This window comes from Mesocricetus auratus, unplaced genomic scaffold (assembly GCF_017639785.1).
Source record: "Mesocricetus auratus isolate SY011 unplaced genomic scaffold, BCM_Maur_2.0 Super-Scaffold_100006, whole genome shotgun sequence".
Taxonomy (NCBI): Eukaryota; Metazoa; Chordata; class Mammalia; order Rodentia; family Cricetidae; genus Mesocricetus; species Mesocricetus auratus.
This window is the reverse complement of record NW_024429190.1, coordinates 41,535,488-41,557,842: the sequence shown is the minus strand read 5'-3', so window position 1 is coordinate 41,557,842 and position 22,355 is coordinate 41,535,488. Positions and strand designations below refer to the sequence as shown.

General features: G+C 39.8%; 1 protein-coding gene across 8 annotated transcripts in view; it reads left to right on the top strand.

The window, feature by feature from the left end:
* Window positions 1-224: 224 nt before the first annotated feature.
* Arap2 (ArfGAP with RhoGAP domain, ankyrin repeat and PH domain 2) overlaps window positions 225-22,355 on the top strand; it is a 163,565-nt gene continuing 141,434 nt past the window's right edge. Inside the window, exons 1-4 of one of the 8 annotated variants that reach the window (XM_040747090.1) lie at window positions 225-456; window positions 17,653-17,693; window positions 19,031-19,135; window positions 19,351-20,387. In XM_040747090.1, the coding sequence (XP_040603024.1) occupies window positions 19,510-20,387 (878 nt within the window). In that variant the 5' untranslated portion in view covers window positions 225-456; window positions 17,653-17,693; window positions 19,031-19,135; window positions 19,351-19,509. Of the gene's footprint in view, window positions 457-621; window positions 817-17,652; window positions 17,694-18,939; window positions 19,136-19,350; window positions 20,388-22,355 lie in introns of those variants that run through there. The other 7 variants (XM_040747089.1, XM_040747094.1, XM_040747088.1 and 4 more) reach the window with 7 other exon arrangements.

The following is a 22,355-nucleotide window of genomic DNA, read 5'->3' as shown; positions in this document are numbered from 1 at the left end:
GAGGCTGACTCAGCCGCGCAGCAATGCTGCGGAACCGGGACGGCCTGCCCCGCCGCCCCCGTCGCTGAGCTCGGGCCGCCCCCGCCGGCCGCGGATCCCCGCCCCCAGGGCCCGGGAGGAAGCACCCGAGCGCGGCGCCGAGCACCTGGGCGGCCCCGGCGGGCGCGGCTTCCGGGGTTGCGCGCTCGCCGAGCCCAGCCGCGCTCCCGCCTCCAGGTGCGGCGCGGTGTCCGCCCGCCGGTGAGAGCGCCCCACGGGGATCAGCGGGCGCTGCCCTGCCCGGGCTCGGCGGCGGCGCGCGAGGCGAGTCCCCGGGGTGGGCTGACCGCTGTACAGTCCCGGGTGCGAGGAAGGCTCGGCACGCCGCGCTTCGGGGCTCGCACAGTGCTCGGGCTCTGGATTGTGCCGCTCGGGTTGCGCTCCCGCGAGTGGGCGTCGGAAAAGAAGCCAGAGCCGGTAAGTGATCTGGAGGCTGGGATTTGCCTCTGGGATTTGACCCGCCCGGGTGACAATCCAGTCCACCGGACTCGGCCTCCCCCCCCCCCCCCAATGCAGCCTGGGCGAGTTCCAGGCACCGAGTTATTTTCTCGGTAGAGGTAATGACTTGGGGCTCCGTGCTCCCCCGCACCCTGCTGGTTACACACTTAAGACAGCAGCCCTGTTAATTAACTTTAATTACAATCATTCGGCCTCCACCTGCCTGAACCCAGCACTGCACCCGGGGACCTCTCCAGAGTGCATTTATCGGGCAGCTCTTTCTTCTTCAGTGTGGGAAGCAGTTCTCGTGGGAGAATTGGTGTCCATCTATTAATTAAAGTAAGTTTTATTTTACTTTATTCTGTCTTACTTTTTAAATCAGTCTTGGATTTCTTTGTGGCGATCTGGGGTTACTTTGGTTAGGAAGAAGGTTTGTGGAATTATCTTGTGAACCTTTGGTAATTAGAGGGAAAATACGAAAGAAGTGATAAGCCACGCTATGTGGAAAACTGTCTCAGGCTCTTGTAAATTGGTAGAGCGATACCAAGTTTGTCCTTGAAGTATAGGAAGCTTAGTGGAATATACTTTTTTTAAGTATTGAAATACGCTATTTTTAAAAGTATATTTAATCAGATGTCATTGTTATTACCAATAATAGCTTTGCACTTAAAATCCCGGTATTGATTCTCCTCACTTAAGCGCCCTGCACCAGAAGTGTATGGAGAATTGCCTGTATGCAAGTGGGAGATAGCTATGGGAGCAATACGTTTTTAAAGAAAAGGAATATCTGTATGATTGGTTTTTATTTTTATGCGAGTACAAGAGAAATGTGGGCAAAGGCATTTGGTATTCCACCATTTAACAGTGTTTTAAAAGAGAAAAAAAAGTGGGTCGTACAAGTAGGCTACATCCTAAAATGGAAATATCCCTTGGCTCCCATCCAGGAAGTGATTGAACCCACATTTACGGTGGTTCTTCACACCAGGAGGGTGGTATATTGACTTGATGTGTCAGAGTCAAAGTTTTTTTTTTTTTCAAATAAAATGTACCTAGAGGGTAAGTCAAACTGCTTGTTAAAATGGATTTATGTGGATCTGCTGTCCTGTATTTTTTCCTTCCTCTCCTTTGCCTGTCAGATGAGTTTTATGGGTTGTCTGTGAAAGGAGAGGCTGATGGTCCACTTCAAAATAAATTCTTGTTTTCCTGACATCTCAAGTTCTCGGCTATGAGACTCAGGGGCACTCAATGAATGCTTTGCAGATTCAACTGCTTTAGTTACTATGGTTAAATTGAACTCAGGTTATAATGAACTACAGCTTTCAAAGCCTGCTTCCACGGATTCTGGGTTATAGACTTCATGAGGTCCAAGAAGGAGACTTTGTCTTGTGTTTTGTTACTTTCTCACGCACTGCCTTGCAACTAACTCAGTGTGGTGAAAGTGACCATAAAATTCAAAGTATGAATTTGAATTCATTCTTTAGAATGACAGCCATTCTTTAATAGCTTCTGTTGTCACATGTCCCACCCCCTTCAGATTTGTTTATTGATTCACTTATCAGGCTTTGCTTTTGCACATGCTAGACAGTGGGGGTGTTTTGGATTCTTTGTTAAACACTCATCAAGTGGATTAACTCTTATTGGTGCTGGAATTATGTCTTAACTTTAACCAAACATGGTGAATACAAAAGTAGAGGTATGGGATGCCATCTTAAATCGTTTCTACCGTAGAGTTGATTATTTCAGATTTCAAAAACATTCTTGTCAGGGCCTGGCTGGATGACTTAGCCAGTAAAGATGCTTTCTATCAAGCCTATTGGCATGAGTTTGATCCCCAAAACCCAGGGCCTCATGGTGGAAGGAGAGAACTAACTCTAGCAAGTTGTGTCCTATCTGCCTTACAAATGCCATGTTACCGCCCTACATGTACATACATATGTACATACACACATAGGATAAATAAATGTAGATAAAAAGTCAGCCATATCTAATATGCAATAGTAGTGAAGTCATGTGGTTCATTTATTTTTGTTTTCTTGAGTGAAATAGCAATGGTAGTCTTGTCTAATTGTTCTGTCTGTGTAGACATTTTCTTGAAGTTTGACCCAGCATAGCAGACTTTTCTGTCTATCCATGCTCAAATGAGAACAAAGATACACTGATATAGGCAAGGAAGGCAGTTTGCTGAGAGATATTTGTGAGAGGTGGAGAGAATTTTTTCTGACTCATGTACATATATGTATGCATAGTTGAGGGAATAATCTGAGATGGGTTGTTCAAGTGGCTTACCTTTCCTAAAGGTTCTCAAAATACAGAATGCAAAACAAAAAATAACAAGCAAAAAACCCACCACTGGCTGTACTGTGTAGCTGAGCAAGGCTCACTGGCCATTTCCTGGTTGTCGGGTGACTTGGATTACAGGGTGAGATGGTCAGAGGGCTGTGCGGAGCCTTTCACCGCGTTCTGAAGAAGTGCAGACTCTTCACTACCAGATCTTTGGCTGATGCACAACACCTGCCATTTTGACATAACTCCTTGTTGAAGTCTAGATCCACTGCACCTGCTTTGCCTTGTTGCTGCTGCCTGATGTTTATCTTCTCTCGAGGCACCTCCCTCACGGCCTTTGGTCTACTTTCAGGTGCTGGTGTCTCCACCTGTGGCCTTTCCTCCTGAAACCCTCCCTGTTCAGTAGCCCTTACTCTGATGGAAGCATTTGGAAAGCTCTGACTGGCTGCAGTCTTTAATGATACTCCTCTAAAAGTGATGGGACACTTTTGGAGTCCCCCATTGTTTTTAAAGTCAAGGTCATACAATTTGAGGTTTTCCCATTGCTTTCAATTAAGTGTTGTTTTTCGTAGTCACACTCTTCTGAGGGTGATGTTCTGTCCCCCTAGTCCTTCTTCACTTGCACTGAGCAGTTTGTCTCAGGGCTGACTGTTTATACCCATGTCATTTCCTTTGCTTATTGTCCTGTCTAAGCCTGGTCTTTTTTTAAACTATTGGAGGGAAGACATTGTATCTTCACTCTGTAGCCCTTGACACTGTTCAAGAGTGAGATAAGGAGTACTGTTATCTTGAACTGGAAATATTTCCCACTATTCTCTTGGAGAGAGCAATGTTCCTTAAATATTTATTGAAGGAATAAATGTAAACAAAGGGGCATATAAGTTCAGAGACAGTTGAAGTCCTTGTCTTTTGGTAAGAACAAGAGACTTTAAGAATCACAGAATCAAGAGGAAGCTCTTGAATTCAGTTGGAAAAGAGGTCAGGGTGCTATTTATAAATGCAGAGAGGAAACATTCACAGTAGGCTATTTTGAAACATCTGGTTGTTGGTCTAAAAATGCTGCTCTTAAATTCAGAGAGATGGTGAATAGAGATTTGTACTACAACACTGAGATGAATGCACATAAAAGTGTGTTTATATCTTAACTCTACATTTAAAGGACTTTGTACTGTGCTGTCATTTTGTTTCCATTTTTGCCTGGAAAACTGAACATTAACGCTGTGTTTAAACCGGCCTTCCTCTCAGTTAACAATTTTGAAGGCATCAGAATCAGCTGCAGATGTGCTGCAGACTAGGCAGGGCCGGGGAAGGGCCTGTTTTCAATGGAAGAAGATCTAGGAATTGGAGTGCATGGGTGAGCATTGACTGCAGTAATGCTGGCTCCAGTTTGTCCATCCCCATGGAACCTGTGGGAGATAAACTCCTTCTTTGGTTGCTCCTGAATCATGGCTTTACTTGAAAGATTTCTCCTTTAGAATGTAGAAGACATTTCACACCTTAGCTAATTAACATAAACGTAGATGGGAACTTTGAGAGATACTGTGGCCAAGGAGATTATCAAGAACTTAAGTATTAAGATGATATCTAAACTGGACTCTTGGGGGAGGGTCTAGGCCCTGCCCTGGATGAAATGACAGACTATGGACACCCCCATGGAGGGCTTCACCCTCCCTGGGGAAATGAGGGAATATTGGTGGTGGTGGGGTTGGTGGGAGGAGGGGAGGGAAAGGAAGAGGGATCTGGAATTGACATGTGAAGCAACCTTGTTTCTAATTTAAATTTAAAATTTAAAAATAAAAATAAAAAAAATCTTAAAAAAAGATGATATCTAAAACACACAAACCTAGGCATTGGGCATAACACAGTGAAATAACCCCTAATACTAAGTAAAGGAGCTGTCTTTCCTAGCTTTGACAGATACTGAATTCTAGATTGCAGAGTTGTGTTTTTCTGAATACTCAGTAAATAAAATAAAAATATCTCAGAATAATCTTTTCCCTTGATCCAAAAGCCAAATGATTTTGCTGAGAATCTTGCTATTTTAAGATCAAATTTCACTTATTTTGCATCTAGCAGCTAATGACTAAATATTTGCTGTTTGCCAGATACCATTCAAAGGGCCATGTGCATATTCAAACACTTCCTCTTACAACAGCCTTGAGTTGTATGTATTGTATCTTCCCTGCTTATCAGAAGACAATAGTGAGACATTGTTGAAGTCCATGAAGGTTGCCTGCAGCAGAGCTGGGATCTTTGGTCCCAGTCCTAAGCCTACAGTCTTCCAATCTCAAAACACTCATCATGTCTGTATCTCACCAGCTTAACAAAACTCTGCTTACCGCTTTTTAATTGCTTTGCAAGTTTATTAGAAAAATAATTTATGGTCCTCCTTTAAAGAAACTGATATTACTGTGTAGGCCAAAGAGTAATACTCAAAGCATGTGCATTCACATCATGTGATATAATTAAGTGCAGTATTGATTATAATAGATGGATTAATAATAGCCAGCCAGCACTCATCAGATGCTTGTAGTTATGTCATTGTGTGTGTGTGAAAGTGTATATGTATACATATATAGTTTTCTGTGTACTTGTTTATTGGCAATTCTGTACGAGAAGAGATATGTTATCCTCATCTTAGAAGTAAGGACGCTTGAGTTTCAAAGAAGTTATTAATTTTATGAAGATACTCGGTAAAACTGTAGAGAAATGTAGGTCAGTGGTTAAACACACTAATCTTGCAAATGTGATGTCCTGAGGATTGCCTAGGTACCCACATAAAATGTTGAGGGCAGTGATGCCCGGTAATCCCAGAACACTTACTGCTATATAGGAGGGCAAGTATTGAGAACCCTCCACCCTCCAAAACTGATGGGTCTACAAGCCTTGGAGGATAAATATATATATGCACAGCACAGCAATAGAAACACACAGGCACCCCAGAGAAAAGGGGACTGAAGGGAGGAGGAATGGAATAGGGGAGGGAGAGAGAATATAAATAAAAAGTGGAGAAGCCTGGATTAGAATTCAGGAATTATGATGTCTGGTGTGGGTGGAATTAATAAGGGATTAAGGGCAGATGGAATAGGAAAATTTCACAGACTGATAGTACTGCACTTTCAAGATTGAACTGTCAAAGGAGGGGGATAACACGTACAAAGAGTTCATTCTGTTTCTTCTCTCCTCTCTGCTTTATCAAATTACCATCTTAACCATTTTGCAAGTGTACAGTTTTATAGTGTTAAGCCTGTTTACATTCTTGTAGAACAGATTTCCAGAACTTTTTCCTCTTGCAAAAACTTAATCATTATGCCCATTAAACAATTCCCCAACTCTGTATCCCTCCTTGATGTTCATAAGTTTACTATTGATTCCTGTGAAACTGATCACTTAAGATAACTCTTACAAGTGTGTTCATATGGTCCTTTCCTTTCTATGACTGGTTTATATTATTTGGCAGAAAGTTGTAAAGATTCAACACTTTGATAGAATTTTCTTTCTCTGTGTGTGCATCTGTATGTGTTTTGCATCCATGTTTGTATATATGCCCTTGTATATGAGTGCACATGCATGGGGAAAGCTAACCAGAGAGACTAAGTCACTTTTTGCATATGGGGTCTTTCCTTTGAACCCAGAGATCACACCTTCTACTACTCTAGCTAGCCAATCCAACCCTCAGATCCCCTGTCTTGTCTACTGAGTGCTGAGATTATGGAAGGCAGCTTTGAGATATGGCATTTACATGGGTTCTGGAGACCAGAACTTAGGGCCTTATGCTTGTACAGCATCTATTTTACTGACAGTCATCTCCCAAACTTCCATTTATTTAAAAAAAGGACTCCCTCTCCCACTGCTTATATATACATTTTGATTATCCCATTCATCTGCCTACACACATTGGGTTGCTCAATGTAACTTGATTCTTCTTGTGTCAGCCCTTTCTCTTGCAGTCCGGCAGTATTTTTATTTTCACCACTGCTTGCTCATTTAGTCAGTGGATGTGATTTTGTTCTTAATTGTTTGACTTTGGCTTGATATTTTGCTGGGGGAATTTTACCGCAGTTACACAAAAACTATCTTTCTGAGATGGTAGGTGCAATGTTATTAAATTGTATGTTACCATTGCTATATGAAATGACATCAAAGATGTTTTCCATTAACTTGTTATTGGCTGTTAAGTCTCAGGCAATTAACATGGAAATGAAATGAGGTTTTTATATTTAACAACCTATATGGACACCCACACCCATGATCAACCTAAGAGCTATATAAGACTTGAGCTTACAAAGTATGGAAGATAGTTTAAGCAGCACTCTTTAGTACAGTGGTCTTCAACCTGTGGGTCACGACCCCTTTTGGGTTGCATATCAGATATTTACATTATGATTCATGATAGTATCAAAAATACAGTTATGAAGTAGCAATGAAATACTTTTATAGTTAGGGGGTCACTACAATATGAGTAATTGTATTAAAGGGTCTCAACACTAGGGATGTTGAGAACTTCTTCTCTGATGAATCTTGAGTGTTCCATGCACAGGACATGAATAAGAAGAAGAATGTGACACTGTCACCTTTCTACCATTTGATGAACTGGACAGCTATAAAGAAGCATCAAGACCAACAGCATGAGTTGTGGAATTCCACCTCTAGAATTTTGGCTTCACTGTTATCCCCTATTTAGTCTTTGGTCTGATACTTGCTTCCCAAGAGAGCTGCAAGATTAAAAGGGGACCCTAAACAGATGAGTCACAGCAATGGGCTGTTATTAACAATATAAGTCCTAGGAAAAAAGAAGGAGAATGCATGTGTCTGGAGAAATGGGGATGGAATAGTGGTTTCAATTAAGAACATGGGACTGGGAAGATTATACCCTGTAGGTGACCACATTTATGAAAGATGACCAGTTGAGGGATATGTCTTTCCATAAGGAGTTTAATTTTGCCACATGATAGGCTAGGTAAAGAAATGGCAGTGGAGAGGGGTGGCAAGTGATCAACTTTTAACTTGTGGCTAAATATATAAGACATCAGGCTATGACTGTAAGGCAGTTAGTTTGTAGACTGCTTTACCCCATGGAAATGAGTAAAATGGAAAAAAAAAACATTTTCTCAGCAGCGTTTTCTCTTCTGCTTAGTTGTAAGGAACAAGATTGTCGAGTGTGTTGTCTTTATGGATACATGAAGTTAATATCTCAATATTAAGCAATGGACTTACTCTGTGTGCAAATAACATGATACCCATTTCTTGTGACTATATTCTTCATCAAGGCAGAGGTGAATTTCTTACATTCTGTGGCATAAACTAGTTGGTGCAGCATCCTATTAACATAATTCCTTTTAATCTCCCAAGGAATAATCTATGTGTCCTCTAAACGTTTGCTGACAAGTTGAAGGCAGAAACATTTTTCTCTATGACCATCTATAATTCTCACAACATATGGGGAACCGATTTGTTGTAGGGAGTGAGAATTGGTACCATGGTAGGATATATTACATCACCTCTCTTTTCTGTGCTACTCAGTCATTGAGATGAGTAAAAACAGTTTCTAGTATCCATTGGTTCTAGCCCCAGGAGACAGTACCAATCTACTAGGAACACAGTAATCACCTATTGTTATTAGACTCTGTAAGACATGTACTGTAGGACATTGAGAGTTGCATTAGTCACTTAGCAACCCCCCCATAGCTATTTTCGAAAGTTCCTCTTAATCAAGTGACCTTATTATTATTAAACTTATTTTTTTGTTATAGTTTCAGCTTCTAACTCACCTAGAGTTAAGATGATGTGTTTACGTGATGGATTAAACATATAATAAAATTCAATTCTATGAATGCTTTTTTCCCCTTTTCTTCCTATAAGGAATTAGAATCAACAAAGGTGATTCCAGAACTTGCCTGACATAGCATGCAATGCCCTTATATTTAATGAAATGACTGAGGTTCAAACCAAAGTTGTCACTTGTTTTCTTTCCTGGTTCAAAAACATACACCGAGCTCCACTGGGAAAGGGTTTAGACAGGTGAAGAGGTGAAGAAGTGCTCAGTGGCTTGATTTTTCTTACATGAGGAAGGAGGAGAGGTTGTAGGTGCCCAGAAAATGACCTGGAGTGATTCCCACTGGTTTTCTGACAATTTTGACTCCTGTCCTGAAGAATTCTTAGTGGTTTGATGGATTGGAGGAATTTGAATCTTCTCTCTCTCTGCTCTTTACTAGCTCACTGACTTAGAAACACTGAATTTTAAAACAATGAATACTTCCTACCTGTCATCCTGAATAGATAAGAGGTGTCAGGTAGTTAAAAACCATGGATTGAGTGTAGTTAAGGTAAGAGTAAAAAGTAGAGAGAGCATCAAACCGCTTACCAGTGTGGCAGGTGGAGGAAGCCCTTCTCGAAAAAGGCACGTTTGATTAGGGCCATTCAACTTATGGAGTGAGCCATTAGCCATGGGAATGTGGGGTACACAGTGGTGTAGTTGGTTTTGTTATACTCTTTGGTCTTGGGGGCCCACCACCCAGCTCCCAGATAAATACATGGAGGCTTACTCTTACTTATAAACTCTCTGCCTTAGCTTGCCTTGTTTCTAGACAGCTTTTCTTAATCTAAATTATCCTGTCTACCTTTTGCCTCTGGGCGTTTATCTTACTCTATTCTATATATCTTTACTTCTTATTCCTTGGCTTGCTGTGTAGCTGTGTGGCTGGCCTCTCCATTAATTGCTCTCCACATCTCTCCCTAGATTTCTCCTTCTATTTATTCTCTCTGCCTTCCTGCTCTGCCTCTGTCTATCTTCTCTTCTGCTTAGCTATTGGCCATTCAGCTCTTTATTAGACCATCTGGTGTTTTAGATGGTAAAGTAACACAATTTCACAGTTAAACAATTCCAACATGAAAGAAGGCAGCACATTTTTGCATCATTAAACAAATGTTCCACAGCATAATCTAATGTAACACATCTTCAACTAACATTCCACAGCACACTGGAGATTGGAAGAGATGGAAGTGAGAGAGATAGGGTCTATTTTAGGATCAGGCTGAGGCTAGTTGGTAGTTTTGAGTGGAGCCAGAAAGACAGGGAAAGTGAATTTGGGAAGTTGTGGGAGTGTTTATAATGTGGCTTATGTTATCAAATTAACTACAATATTTCAGATATGGAGAATCTGGTATGTACAGGGAGGGGGCCAAGACAGACTTAGGGGTATTGGTTCAGGGACCTATTGTAGTGGTCTAAAGTAAATAAGCTGGTAGACTGAGTGATGGCAGCAGGGAATTGAGATGCAGTTGAGTTCAGAGTAGAGCTTGGTGAGATGATAAAACTGTTTATTAAGTGACACATAGGTCAGCTTATGTCATGTGAGTCTAAGTGGTATTCTGCTTCTGTGTGCTTCCTCACTGAAGTATATCAGTATAGTATGGTCATGTGTACAGTCATGTTTGTAATGCTCATCATTTGTACTGTCCCTCAACATATACTATAGGTGTTCAGAATAAAGCACGTGGGGAACCTTTGTGGATTCCATGGCAGGCGAGCTTGACCTAGGTGGGGGACAAACACATCAGGCAGACAGAGCTTTGTGAAGAGTTTTTTTTAGAAAGGGAAAGGATGGGGGAAGGAAAGAGAAAAGAGGTAAAGAGACACAGAGACAGGGAGGACAGAAGAGAAGAGGGAGACAGGAAAAGTCCTGTCTGCCCCAGGGGAACAGCAGGAAATAGAGAAGAAAAAGAGAGAATAGAAAGAAAGCATAAGTGGGTGAGGTTTGTCTTTAAAAGGGTCCTTTGTACCTGGCCTGACCAGGGTACTACCTGAGTACATTCTGCCAGGTAACAGTGGCCACCAGCATAATGCCTGAATCCTTATAATAGGATATTTGTAATAAAACACTTTGGTGTTTATAGGGAAGCGTTAGAAGGTGATTAACGTTTTGACAGAATATATTATGGTAAAATAATAATGGTAAGTAATAAATAATAATGGGAAACCCTGACTTAGCATTCCATTGTGTCTTAGTTGTCGTTTTAAATGCTTCAAATGTATTAATGCATTCATTTCTCACAGCAGTCCTATGAAGGAGATATAGGAACCACTTATACCCATTTTCCTGTTGAGGAAACTGATGTATAGAGACACTAAATACCCATGTGCATAATGTTTGTAGGTGGGAACCTATTATTTGATCTAGGTCACTTTGGTTTAGACTTTCTGCTTTTTATACTGAAGTAGCCCATGGAATGTGCAGAATATGGCTAAGACTATGGTCTGAATGTGTTCAGTCTCTCAGATCATATGTGAAGCCAGAACCCCCTAGAGTAACCATATTTAAAAGTGAGTCCTTTGGGAGGTAGTTAACTCAAACTGTGGAGCATTCATGTATGAGATTACTGAGTTTATAAAATGGAAAGAGTGAGCTTTTTATCTCTTTTGCTCTTCTGCCAAATGTGAGAGCATGTCTGGGAGGAACATACCCTCCCTAGACACTAGACCTCCAGGTGCTTTCCTCTAGGATTGATTGTGTTCCAGGACTGTGAGCAACACTTATCTATAGTTTGTAAGTTATCCAGTCTAAGGTATTTTGTTCCCACAGCCTAAATATTGTGAAGAAACTCTGTAAGTCTTTGAGATCTAACAGAAACATGGCTTTCTTCCTTCTTTTCTCTACAAAAAAACCCCAAATATTTCCTTTTCCATGTTCCTTCAGTTACCTTTAGGGCAGAAATTCTCAACCTGAGGTTTAGATTCCCTTGGTTGTTCAAAGACTCTTTCACAGGGCTTACCCACGAGCAACATAAAACACATATATTTACATTAGGATTCATAATAGTAGCAAAATTACAGTTATGAAGGGGAAACAAAATAATTTTATGGTTTGGGGGTCACTACAATATGAGGTACTGTATTAGAAGGTGTCAGCATTTGGAAGGTTGAGAACCACTGCTTTAGAATACTAAAAAAATTTAGGATAACCTCCAAATGGAGATCGAAATGTTCCATTCTCCACATATATCTATATCTAGCTCCCCAGAACTCTTTTAAACAATGGAGAGAAGTTAGTAGGGATGGCAGAGATGTTTCAAAACCAGAATAAAAAAGAAATAAGTCTGTGTGTGTGTGTGTGTGTGTATGTGTTAAGTGAAGCTTTTTCTTTGCTAGCTGCTTTGGTTTATCCCTCGCCAGCCGCCTGGGCTCTGCCGTGTTGTAGTCCCCAAATAAACACACAGGAGGCTGTATTAATTATGAAGCTGTTGGCCTTGCTTGTTTCTTACTGGCTACCTCTGACTTAAGTAATTACCCCATAATTGTTAATCTAAGTATTTCTCTTTCCGGAGAATGGTTCCGGGCTTCCTACCCCCATGGCGTTACATCTTGACTCTCTTGTGTTTCTCTTTCCCACAATCCTCCTGGACTCCTAGTCCCTCCTATCTAGATTCCCTATTGGCCAGACATTACTTTATTAACAAATGTACAGGACTTCCCCCATCATCTCCTCTTTTCTGTTTAAACAAAAAGAAAGGTCTTAACTTTAACATAGTCAAATTATATATAACAGAACAGTTACCAAGTAAGAACATAGTTACAATATTTTAGCAAGATTTAAAGAAAATATCATCCATCCCATCCTTGTGAGTCCAAAGTTCTATATGCATCTTTTATCATAACTAAGGAAAACTATAATTATAACTATCTATCTTCAACTCCATCAAAGACCACAGAAGGATAATATATAAACACTAGGATTGACAGAGACATTTTACTGCCTGGACAGTCACCCGAAGTTCCTCTGTAACGTTGCGGCATCCATCTTCAGCCCATAGGCTGTGTCCAGAGGATTTCTCAGCAAAGCAGGAAATTTCAAACTGTCCATCTGCATTGGCAGTCTGTCAGTCATTTCTCTGTCCTGTAGAAAGTCTGGTAGACACTTCCATGAAGCAGGAACCCTGTAAGACTGAGTTTAGCAGTCATTTTTCTGTGGGTCCTGCATGTCCAGTTTATACACCAACAGTCAGTTTAGGCAAGAGCAGTTTCTTGCCCAAATGGCTAATCTTGCCATGTTGAAAGCAAACTCCATAACGAGTTTCTTTGATGCCCATCTTCCTCTCAGACGTAATTGGTGCTGCCAGGAGCAGACATTTCTCATTGTCAAGAAAAACCCTAAACGATTTTAAATGCCATTTTCTGAAGGTCTTTGAGAGGTTTGAAGACTGTTTATCTATCTCAAATATATTTCTGTATATCTAGAAAACCTAACTAACTTACCTAACTATAAATTCTAACTATTATAAGTAACTATCTATAATCTGTATTCAATTATGCATTACGTTGTAAAAGATCAGTATAAGCACAATACTTAATCAAGAGGAGAAATATACACATCACAAAATTGACCTTGAATTTGTATCAATAAATGAAAAACAATACCCATACCATAATTCCCATTTTTACCATTAAAAGGAGATTGGTTGTGATCATTAACCAATTATAAACAATCCCATTTAAATGAAAACAGATTTATAAACAAGATGGGAATTAGGACGTTGCTCATTCCAAACTGCTTCCTGCTGGAAGGGGGGCGCTGTTTATACCATGGGGATCATGACAAAACTCAGAAACCTGTATAAGTCCATATTTTCTGGTCTGTAAAGCTGCATCATCTTAGCTGTCTCAATTGTTGGAATACCTGGTCCACTGCTTCCGGGGGTCTTGGTTCGTCAAACCACAGAAGCCTGGAAGGAATCCTCAGCTTTTCATTTTCTGTAGAAACATAAGCAAAATCTCCTTTTCCAAGTAACATATCCTTATATTTAAATTTTGAAGTCAAGGTATTTTTAAAAGATATAAGTTGAATTAATTCAGCAGCATTTATAATCAAGTGTACGTTAGCATTTGTTCCTTCCTTAGCAATGAAAAAACTGAAAAACACAATAGCATACAGTATCCAGACTCTCTGTGTATTTTCCATCTTTACGTGGCTTATTTATTTATCCATTATTACTCTATTTCTTTTACTTTTATTTCTTTTTCTCTGAGACAGGGTTTCTCTTTGGAAATCCGCCTACCACTTTGTCGTTTCATTTTCTCTTTCAATCTCACGTATATTTTAAAACACACTGTAAACCTTTAGAGGTTTTTCTTCATCCAAGTCTGACTTTACTGTAAATCTTTACGTTTTTCTGGCCACGTGTCTTATCTGTAAAACCGTGGCTTTTTTTTTTCTGTCAAGATGGCGGGCATAAGCGTGACATCAGCTTACCGCCTCAGTCCATGCTGACCTCCAGCAAAAGCTGCCACTTCCAGTTGTACGTACAATTTTTAAATCGTTAGCAAAGCTTCTTAAAACAATCTTGCTGTTTTTTTTTGTTGTTGTTGTTGTTGTTTGTTTCTTTTATGCCGAGTCAGGATGACTGCCTTAATCAAGCCGCGAGTCTCTGCTTGCTGCTAGCAAAACAGAGCTCTCCTGAGAAAATGCTGCTACCAAAATTCTGTGCTTCTCTACGTTCTTCTGTTTCTAAAATTCCTTTAAAGCTTTTGTTGTTTTGCGTGGAAATTCAATCCCACTCCTGACAACCATTATGTTAAAAGAAACTTTTTCTTTGCTAGCCGCTTTGGTTTATCTCCCGCTAGTTGCCTGGGCTCTGCCGCTTTGTAGTCCCCAAATAAATACACAGGAGGCTATATTAATTATGAAGCTGTTGGCCTTGCTTGTTTCTTACTGGCTAGCTCTGACTTAAGTAATTACCCCATAATTGTTAATCTAAGTATGTCTCTTACCGGAGAATAGGTCCAGGCTCCTACCCCATGGCGTTACATCTCGAACTCTCTTGTGTTTCTCCTTCCCAGAATCCTCCTGGACTCCTAGCCCCACCTATCTAGATTCCTATTGGCCAGCAGTAATTTATTGACATATACACAGGACTTCCCCAACATTTGTGTGCATACATACACACATGCTTGTGTTGTGTTTTAATACCTAGTTTTATCTTTCTTTTTCATATGCCTATATTCTTCTGGGTGACTTAATCAAGTACATACAGGCCAAAGTCTACACTCAAAACTTTCTCTGCAACTGAACATATTGAGTAGAGCTAAAGAACCTGGTTCCTTTTTGTAAAGAGAATCCTTTTCTTTGAGAGAAGCCTTCCCGCCGTCCTGGTTCTAGAGCTGCATCAGTCCCAAACACACAGGAGGCTATATTAATTATGAAGCTGTTGGCTTTGCTTGTTTCTTCCTGGCTAGCTCTGACTTAAGTAATTGCCCCATAATTGTTAATCTATGTATTTCTCTTACTGGAGACGTTTCCAGGCTTCATACCCCATGGCGTTACTTCTCAACTCTCTTGTGTTTCTCCTTCCCAGAGTCCTCCTGGACTCCTAGTCCCTCCTATCTTGGTTCCCTATTGGCTCAACAGTGCTTTATTGACATAAGACTTCCCCAACACCTTTTCTTGACATGTGATAAGATCTGCATCTATGAGCTCTAAACTCTTGATACTTTAACTCTGACCCTGTCCTTTCTCTAAGAATAGAAAGGAATCAGCGGGAACTTATAAGTAGTATCCATACGTCTTGTAATGGAGCTGAATATGTAATATGGGTGACCCCTAGGCAGAGTTTTAGTGGAATGACTTCTGCTACTTGATCTATACCAATGCTAGAAAACATTTGAATATTTACATTTTACAGAAAACGAAACTGAAATCACCACATTAGACATGTACTTGAGTTATTGCTTCTAGGAAGTGAAGGAGGCAAGACATGAACATAGTTTGATGCCAGTTTTTTTGTGCAGTGTTTAATAGGTTTTCCACTCAAGGGAAAAAGAGTGATAAAGGTACAACTTGAGTTGGTACCTCTGGAGCAGTCTTGGGAACTGTAGAGGATTTGGAACTCTTAATTACTAGTTTCAGCACACAGCCCAATTGTGTCTGTAGGCTGTTAAGAGACATTCCTGGTTCCTGCTATCCATAGTGGTTGCTGTCTAGTCGATTCTCACACCAGGTCCTGGAGAACCACTGAGTCAGGCCATGCCTTCTGATAGCCCCAAGGGAAGTCAAAGTACAGAGGACTGGTGCTATTTCATACTTAAGACTATTCCCATCTTTGAATCTCATTGCTTTCTTTGGAGCTGAAGTCTCCCAGGAAAAGATAGACATGCGGACACCATTGGCTGCTCAGTCTTTGAAGTCAGACTGTTAAAAAGTCATGTGATTGGAAGACAGACTTAGTATTAAAGTACAAAGAGCTGCAAGGTCTCTGGGTAGAGAGCCTTTTATATGTCCTCAGCATTGTCCATGTAGCCATAAATAGCATGTTGAATGGTAGTAGAGAGATGGTTTTGAGTAGAACACTGATGTATCTGTCTTTGGCTCACACACCCAGGAAATAAAGTATGTAGTGTGACAGGAAAGACTTTGTGTATGACAACACAGACATGTGCACACAGCAAACGAAACTAGCAGTATAAGACTTCTACTTCTGTCCCTGACAGTCCAGTTCCTTAGCTCACATTCTCAGCCCAAGTTAGAGATACATATGGAGAAAAGGGCATGCCATTCTATTTTAGGGAATCCAACTGTTACCTACATAGAGGAGGTAATAGCTGCCTCCTCAGAACTATACATGGTGCATAAACAAGCAGATATAACATATGCTAAAGGGACAAAAATAAACGAGCTTCCTGCCTCAGAGGAAAGACAGTTAACAATGAGCTGGAGTGAGTGAGGGATGCTGTTAGACAGTTTGAGATAGTTTGAATGTAATAGTAGAGTTCTTAACAGGATTGATTCCTACAAGAAAATATTTACAAGGTATGATGCTTGGCATATGTTTGCTGTTTGCATCAGTAGAATCCGTGACTATTATTATTATTATTATTATTATTATTATTATTAGCAATAGTATTGTGTATTAAACAGAGGCTATTATGTGGTATGCATGGCACATAAGAAACTTCAACTTGACAATTTTGAGACTATGAATTTTGATAATTGACTGATATAAGGAATGAGGGGTTTATTTAGAAACAGTTGCAGTTTTTCAGTCCTGGACAGTGAGAATAGAAGAATATGTGAGTAAGACCAATTGATAGAACAAAATGCCACAGACTGTGTGGTTTAAACAACAGAAATGCATTTTTCAGTACTAGAGGCTGAGTCAAGTTGCTGACTTTCAGATTCTGGTTCTGTTCTTGTGAACACCCTCTTCTTGCCTTTTCCTCACTTGGGTGGGGTTGTTATGATCTGGGCAGGGAGATAACAAACTCTGTGGTTTTTCTTACAAGGATCTAAACCTATTGTGTCAGAATAGCATCATTTAAGTAATTAGTTCCCAGAAATCACTGTCTTCAAATACAGTCCTATTAAAGGCTAGGGGTGAAAGACGCACTAAGTCTGTAGTAAAGAATAAAATCAGTAGTGTGCCTGTTCCTTGTATGTACTTGATGAAACAAGTGTGGGCTTGGGGTCTCAGATTTGGGTCTCAGATTTGAGTGACTGGGTGGATGGTGAGTACCACTTAGGGAAAAATCTGAAATTTTCTTTGAATATGCATATGTTTTGCTAAAATTATTATTTTTTTGTTTTTGTTTTGCACTAATAGGATTTTGTGAAGGCTGGTAACCATGACTGTGGCATTTGGAATTTATTTTACCTAAAAGGACAATGTGTCTGATCCTTTAAAAATTACTAAGCAGTTCATTGTGTTTGTAATTTATAACAAGCTGAATGCTAAACTCACTTGTTTTATACATTGTAGCAGTTAATTTCAGCCAGTCAGTGTTTTAAAAGAAAAAAGGGAAAAAACACGCGCAAGCAGCTACAAAATAAATGGTGTATTTGGTAGTATGGGTTAGTCCCTCTCCTACACCCTCCCTGATACATGCATTTCCTGCTTTCCTCTCAGGCATCTTGACTTCTCTGCTTCTGTTATAAGACCGGATGAAGGTGGGTGTTCTCCTCTGAAGCCTTCCATTTGACAGTGTTTGCAGATCTTTTTAAATATCCAAGGCAAGCACTTATACCATTTGTTCCCTCGAACATGCTGAGTCTATCCAGTGTCCTTGGGAGGGCTTATAGCGGTTGTGGATTCCAGACACACTGCAGAAAGGAAATGCTTAGCGAATTTTATCTCGTTTGTTTTATGTTGTGTTAAAACTTTTTTTGCAGTTACTTTCTTTTCCATGAAGCATGAGACATAGGTATCTGCATATACTCAAAACATCCATAAATCAAGAACTGAAATAAATTTGCTGATGCTAGGGCTGGTGGTACACACCTCTAATGATGAGCTACTCTTGGGAGAGTTTGGAGTTTCATAGATTTGGCTATAGAATAAGTTCAAGATCAGCATAGTTAACAAAGTGAGGCCATTTAAAGCTTTATTAAAAAGTAAAAAGGGCTAGGAGTGTAGTTCCATGATAAAGTGCTCACACTGTGTGAATAGGATCCTAGGCTCTATATTTACACTGAGAAAAAAGAAGAAGAAGAAAGAGAATACAAGTAAGGAAAAAAACAAAAAGCAAACAAAAATATGAAACCAAAGCAATAAACTTTGCTTGAGAAAAAAATGTACCTGCCACTAGATTCTGCTATGAACACATTGAAGTAAAACATGACCTTTAAACTTGTACAGTTCACCCTCGTATTATTTTATTTCCTTTTAACTAATGTACTTAGAAATTACCTAATTATTATACAGCTGGATTGAGTGTTAGCACATGATGCCACCTGCTCTTATGAAATGTAAGGAGCAGCAGGAGCCTGCTTCTTCAGGGTCAGAACAAGAGTAGGAGATACCCATACTGAACAACTGTTAAGAAAAACTACCAGCAACTGAGAATTCAAGACTGTTGGTGCCTTGGGGTATCAGGTGTAATATACCCACCTGTGAATTTTAATATTAATTCTGTCTTGTATCTGACTGGCTGCTTACTATTTTCACTATTTCACTTGAAGGCAAGCCTTGGGAAATTGCCTATTAGCACCTGGAATTTTATTTAGGGAGTTAATATCTTTAGATATTATTGTATTACCCGGTATGTAGAATATTAACCAGGTCTTTATCTTGCCCAGCTGTGTGAGTCTACTTTGAATCCTTTTTTTTTGTGACTGCTATGAAATTGTTCCACAAATGCTTTGAGAACCTGCCTGTCTTATCATTTTACTTGTTTCATTTATGTCATTTCATCAGGCAATGATATGAAAAACTTGTCACATGCATGTTCCTATATTTGTGAGACTCATTCTTTTTTCTTTGTAAAAAATTTTCGGCGCTATGAAAGCATTTCTGCCCTACAACTTTGTGTGAAGCCTAGGGATTGGCTTTCAGTGCCACCAAACAGTCCAGTCTCAGCAGGTGACAACTGTTGCTTCTTTTGTTTTCACAGGTAAGTTTAGTATAAAACAAGGCCTTACTAATTAAAAGATCCTAGGCTGAGAATGAAGCTTAGGAGTAAAGTGATTGCTTAGCATGTCTGAAGATTTTGGTTTGATGCCTAGTACCACTGATAGAATATATATGTATATATAATATATATGTATATATATTTTATATGTATATTGTTTTTCATAATAATAAAAATATTCTAATTGTTTTTTTCAGGCTTGAGCATACAAACAGAAAATAACATTCTGAAAACAAAAAAATAACATTCTGAAAACATCTAAAGAGTGATAGAGGAAAACAAATATAAGAAGTATATCCTTCTGTGTGTCTCATCGGGCTGCTTTTTAATACTCAGGTAGTAATGAAGCCACCATTATGTCCTCAGTCAGTGAAGTAAATGTGGACATCAGAGATTTCCTAATGAGCATCAATTTGGAGCAGTACCTCTTACATTTCCGGGAATTTGGTTTTTATACTGTGAAGGACTGTACATCGATAAATGATAGCGTGCTACACCAAATTGGAATCTCACCAACAGGACACCGTAGGAGGATACTTAAACAGTTACAAATGATCTTTTCAAAAATGCAAGACATCCCAATATATGCAAATGTTCATAAAACAAAGAATGGCAACACCTCAAAAGAGCATCAGAATCCTCCATCTTCTAGCAACACCGCCTGTGTAGAATTGTCTGATTGCATTAGTGTTCATAGACCTGGCCTGACACCAGTGGAGACAGTTACAATGAGTACCTTTGGTGTGGGAAATTGCCAGTCTCCTAAATCACATGATAAGCCATCTCTTCCTCCAGAAGAAGAGCTACACCAGAATGTAGATTCTTCACAAGATTCTTTATTTGGTAGTGTAAATGTTAAAATAGATCCTTTGGCTACCCAGAAGGTAATGGATTGTACAGCTGGAGAAGGACAAACAGAAAAAATCAACTTGATATCAGAAAGTTCTAGTGTGGCTTTTAGTACAAACCCTGAATGTCTTCCCTCTGTGGACTATCCAGCATCAGAAACACATTCTGGCAGTGGTACTAATGGCTTATCTGAAGGCTCCCCAGCATCCCCGTTCTTTCAGTTTCAAGGCGAGATGGTTGTGAATGATTTGTACGTTCCATCATCCCCAGCTCACACACCTATGAGAAGCCGGAGCAAGTTGGTTTCCAGACCTTCTCGATCATTTATGCTGAGACATCGACCTGTACCAGAAATCCCAGGGTCAACAAAAGCAATTTCTGGGAGGTAAGAATTGTTAAGAAACATTATGTATTCAATATGGGAGACTTTATTCATGTTTAACAACAATGTTTTCTATGTTCTTTTCTAAGGCATTTGACCTCTGTATAATTTGAACCAGCCTTTCCATTGTTCTTTTTCTTTTTTTCCTACAGTTTTACCCCCATATTATCTGTACTCCCTTTAAGTTCCAACATCTGTATCAAGTTCATACATAGCTACTGGGGACTGTAACCTTTCCCTTTTAATGGCAGTTTCTCATTGTCTGGCACAGTGCTTGGCACCAGTTAATAATTCAACAGAAATCTGTTGAACTTGGAAGTATGTATGCTAGGCAGGGGGATATAGAGAACAAAAGGGTTATAGTCTAGTGCAGAAGACAAGCGTAAAAAGATAGTGGAGGTACAGTATGAAGCCATGTTCATGGACCACAGAACTCTGGAACTCCACTGAGAGGGACCCTACTAAATACAAGTGAGTCGCAGGTATTCTGAAGTAGCTTGACAATGTCAGAGAAGCAGAGAGACCCTTCTTCTACTGATCAATGGTGGAAGTTAGGGCTTTCTCCAGGAACGGGTTGGGTATCACTGACCCATCTTTCCACTGATAGCTAACACATTCAGATGTGACTTAGGCTTATGGCTAGCTACTCTAGAGCTTTTCAGGCTTCCTGCATACACTCCAGGCCGACAGGCTTTTTTCCAGGGTTCCTTCACAGCCTGAATCTGTGGGTCAAATTTTAAGTATTTCTAATATATTAGAACATAAAGCCTTTGAGGGCAGAGACCCTAATCAATTTCTCTCTGTCATGATGGGCCTGAAACCAAAAGCAAGGTCTGGTATTTCTGGGAATAAGCAGTAAAAATATCATCTATAAAATATGCAGGTCCTAGCTTGCTTCATAGTTTTTACTCTGTTGTTCCTTTTTTACAAAGGAGAGGTTACTCTGTGTTACTTATGACGTAGAAATCTAAGGTTAATTTTCTTAGGATCTCAGGATCAGGGAACTAAGACCTCATTTCAGAGAAGTGTCAATGTCATTAGACAGGAAGAAGCCTGGTGTTTACCAGAAATCAGTGATAATGTCACAAGCAAGTGCCTAGCTTGCTCTAAAATGTCTAGAACCCAATTTCATTTTTCCTCCATATTTGCCATTCACGATTTAATTTTAGAAATACTAGACAGCACTCCCAAGGTAACTAGAGTTTAAAAATTGGCATAACTGAATACATGAGGAACATGACTGCTGCAGAATAGAGGAAACAAATGGAGCAAACAGCACATTTCTTCTTACATACAGTTATTGGAATATGTTGACTGAAATTTTAGCATATGAGATATATCTTTAAGACAATAAAAGAAGTATATGGTTAAAAAACAAATTGTAAAAAAAGCACAATATTATAGTACTAAATAACTGCAATAAAGAGCATGTTGGTCACATGCTACACTAGTTACACTGCTGGGTCTGTTTGGGTGTGTGCGTCTCTGCCAGCCTCTTCCTTCTACATGACTTTCACTCTTCCCCCATCGTATGTAAATTTAATATATTAATATATTAAAGGATTTACATCTTTTTCTCAACAAAGCCTAACTTTGCTTCAGAAACAAATTACTTTATATAATTCTTTATTCAATTCAGTAACTGCTTATCACTCTCCTTCCTACCTTCTGCATATTTTGCTCCCAAAGTGTATAACATCATGTCTTCCACACAGGGAAGAAGTCTGCTGTTCTTATCTAACATAGGTTGGCACTATGTAGCCCAGGTTGCTTTGGATCCTTCAATCTTTCAACCTCTAACTCCACAGGGAGGGCTTATAGACATTAACCCCCATGTCAGACCCAAGGTTTCTAAGAAGGTTAATGAGGGTTAGAGACTGCGGGTTTAGATTTTAACTATTCTGGGGCAGATAACTCTCCATTACTGCACAGGTTTGCACCATCCTCTTTCCATGACTGCGGAGGCCTCCT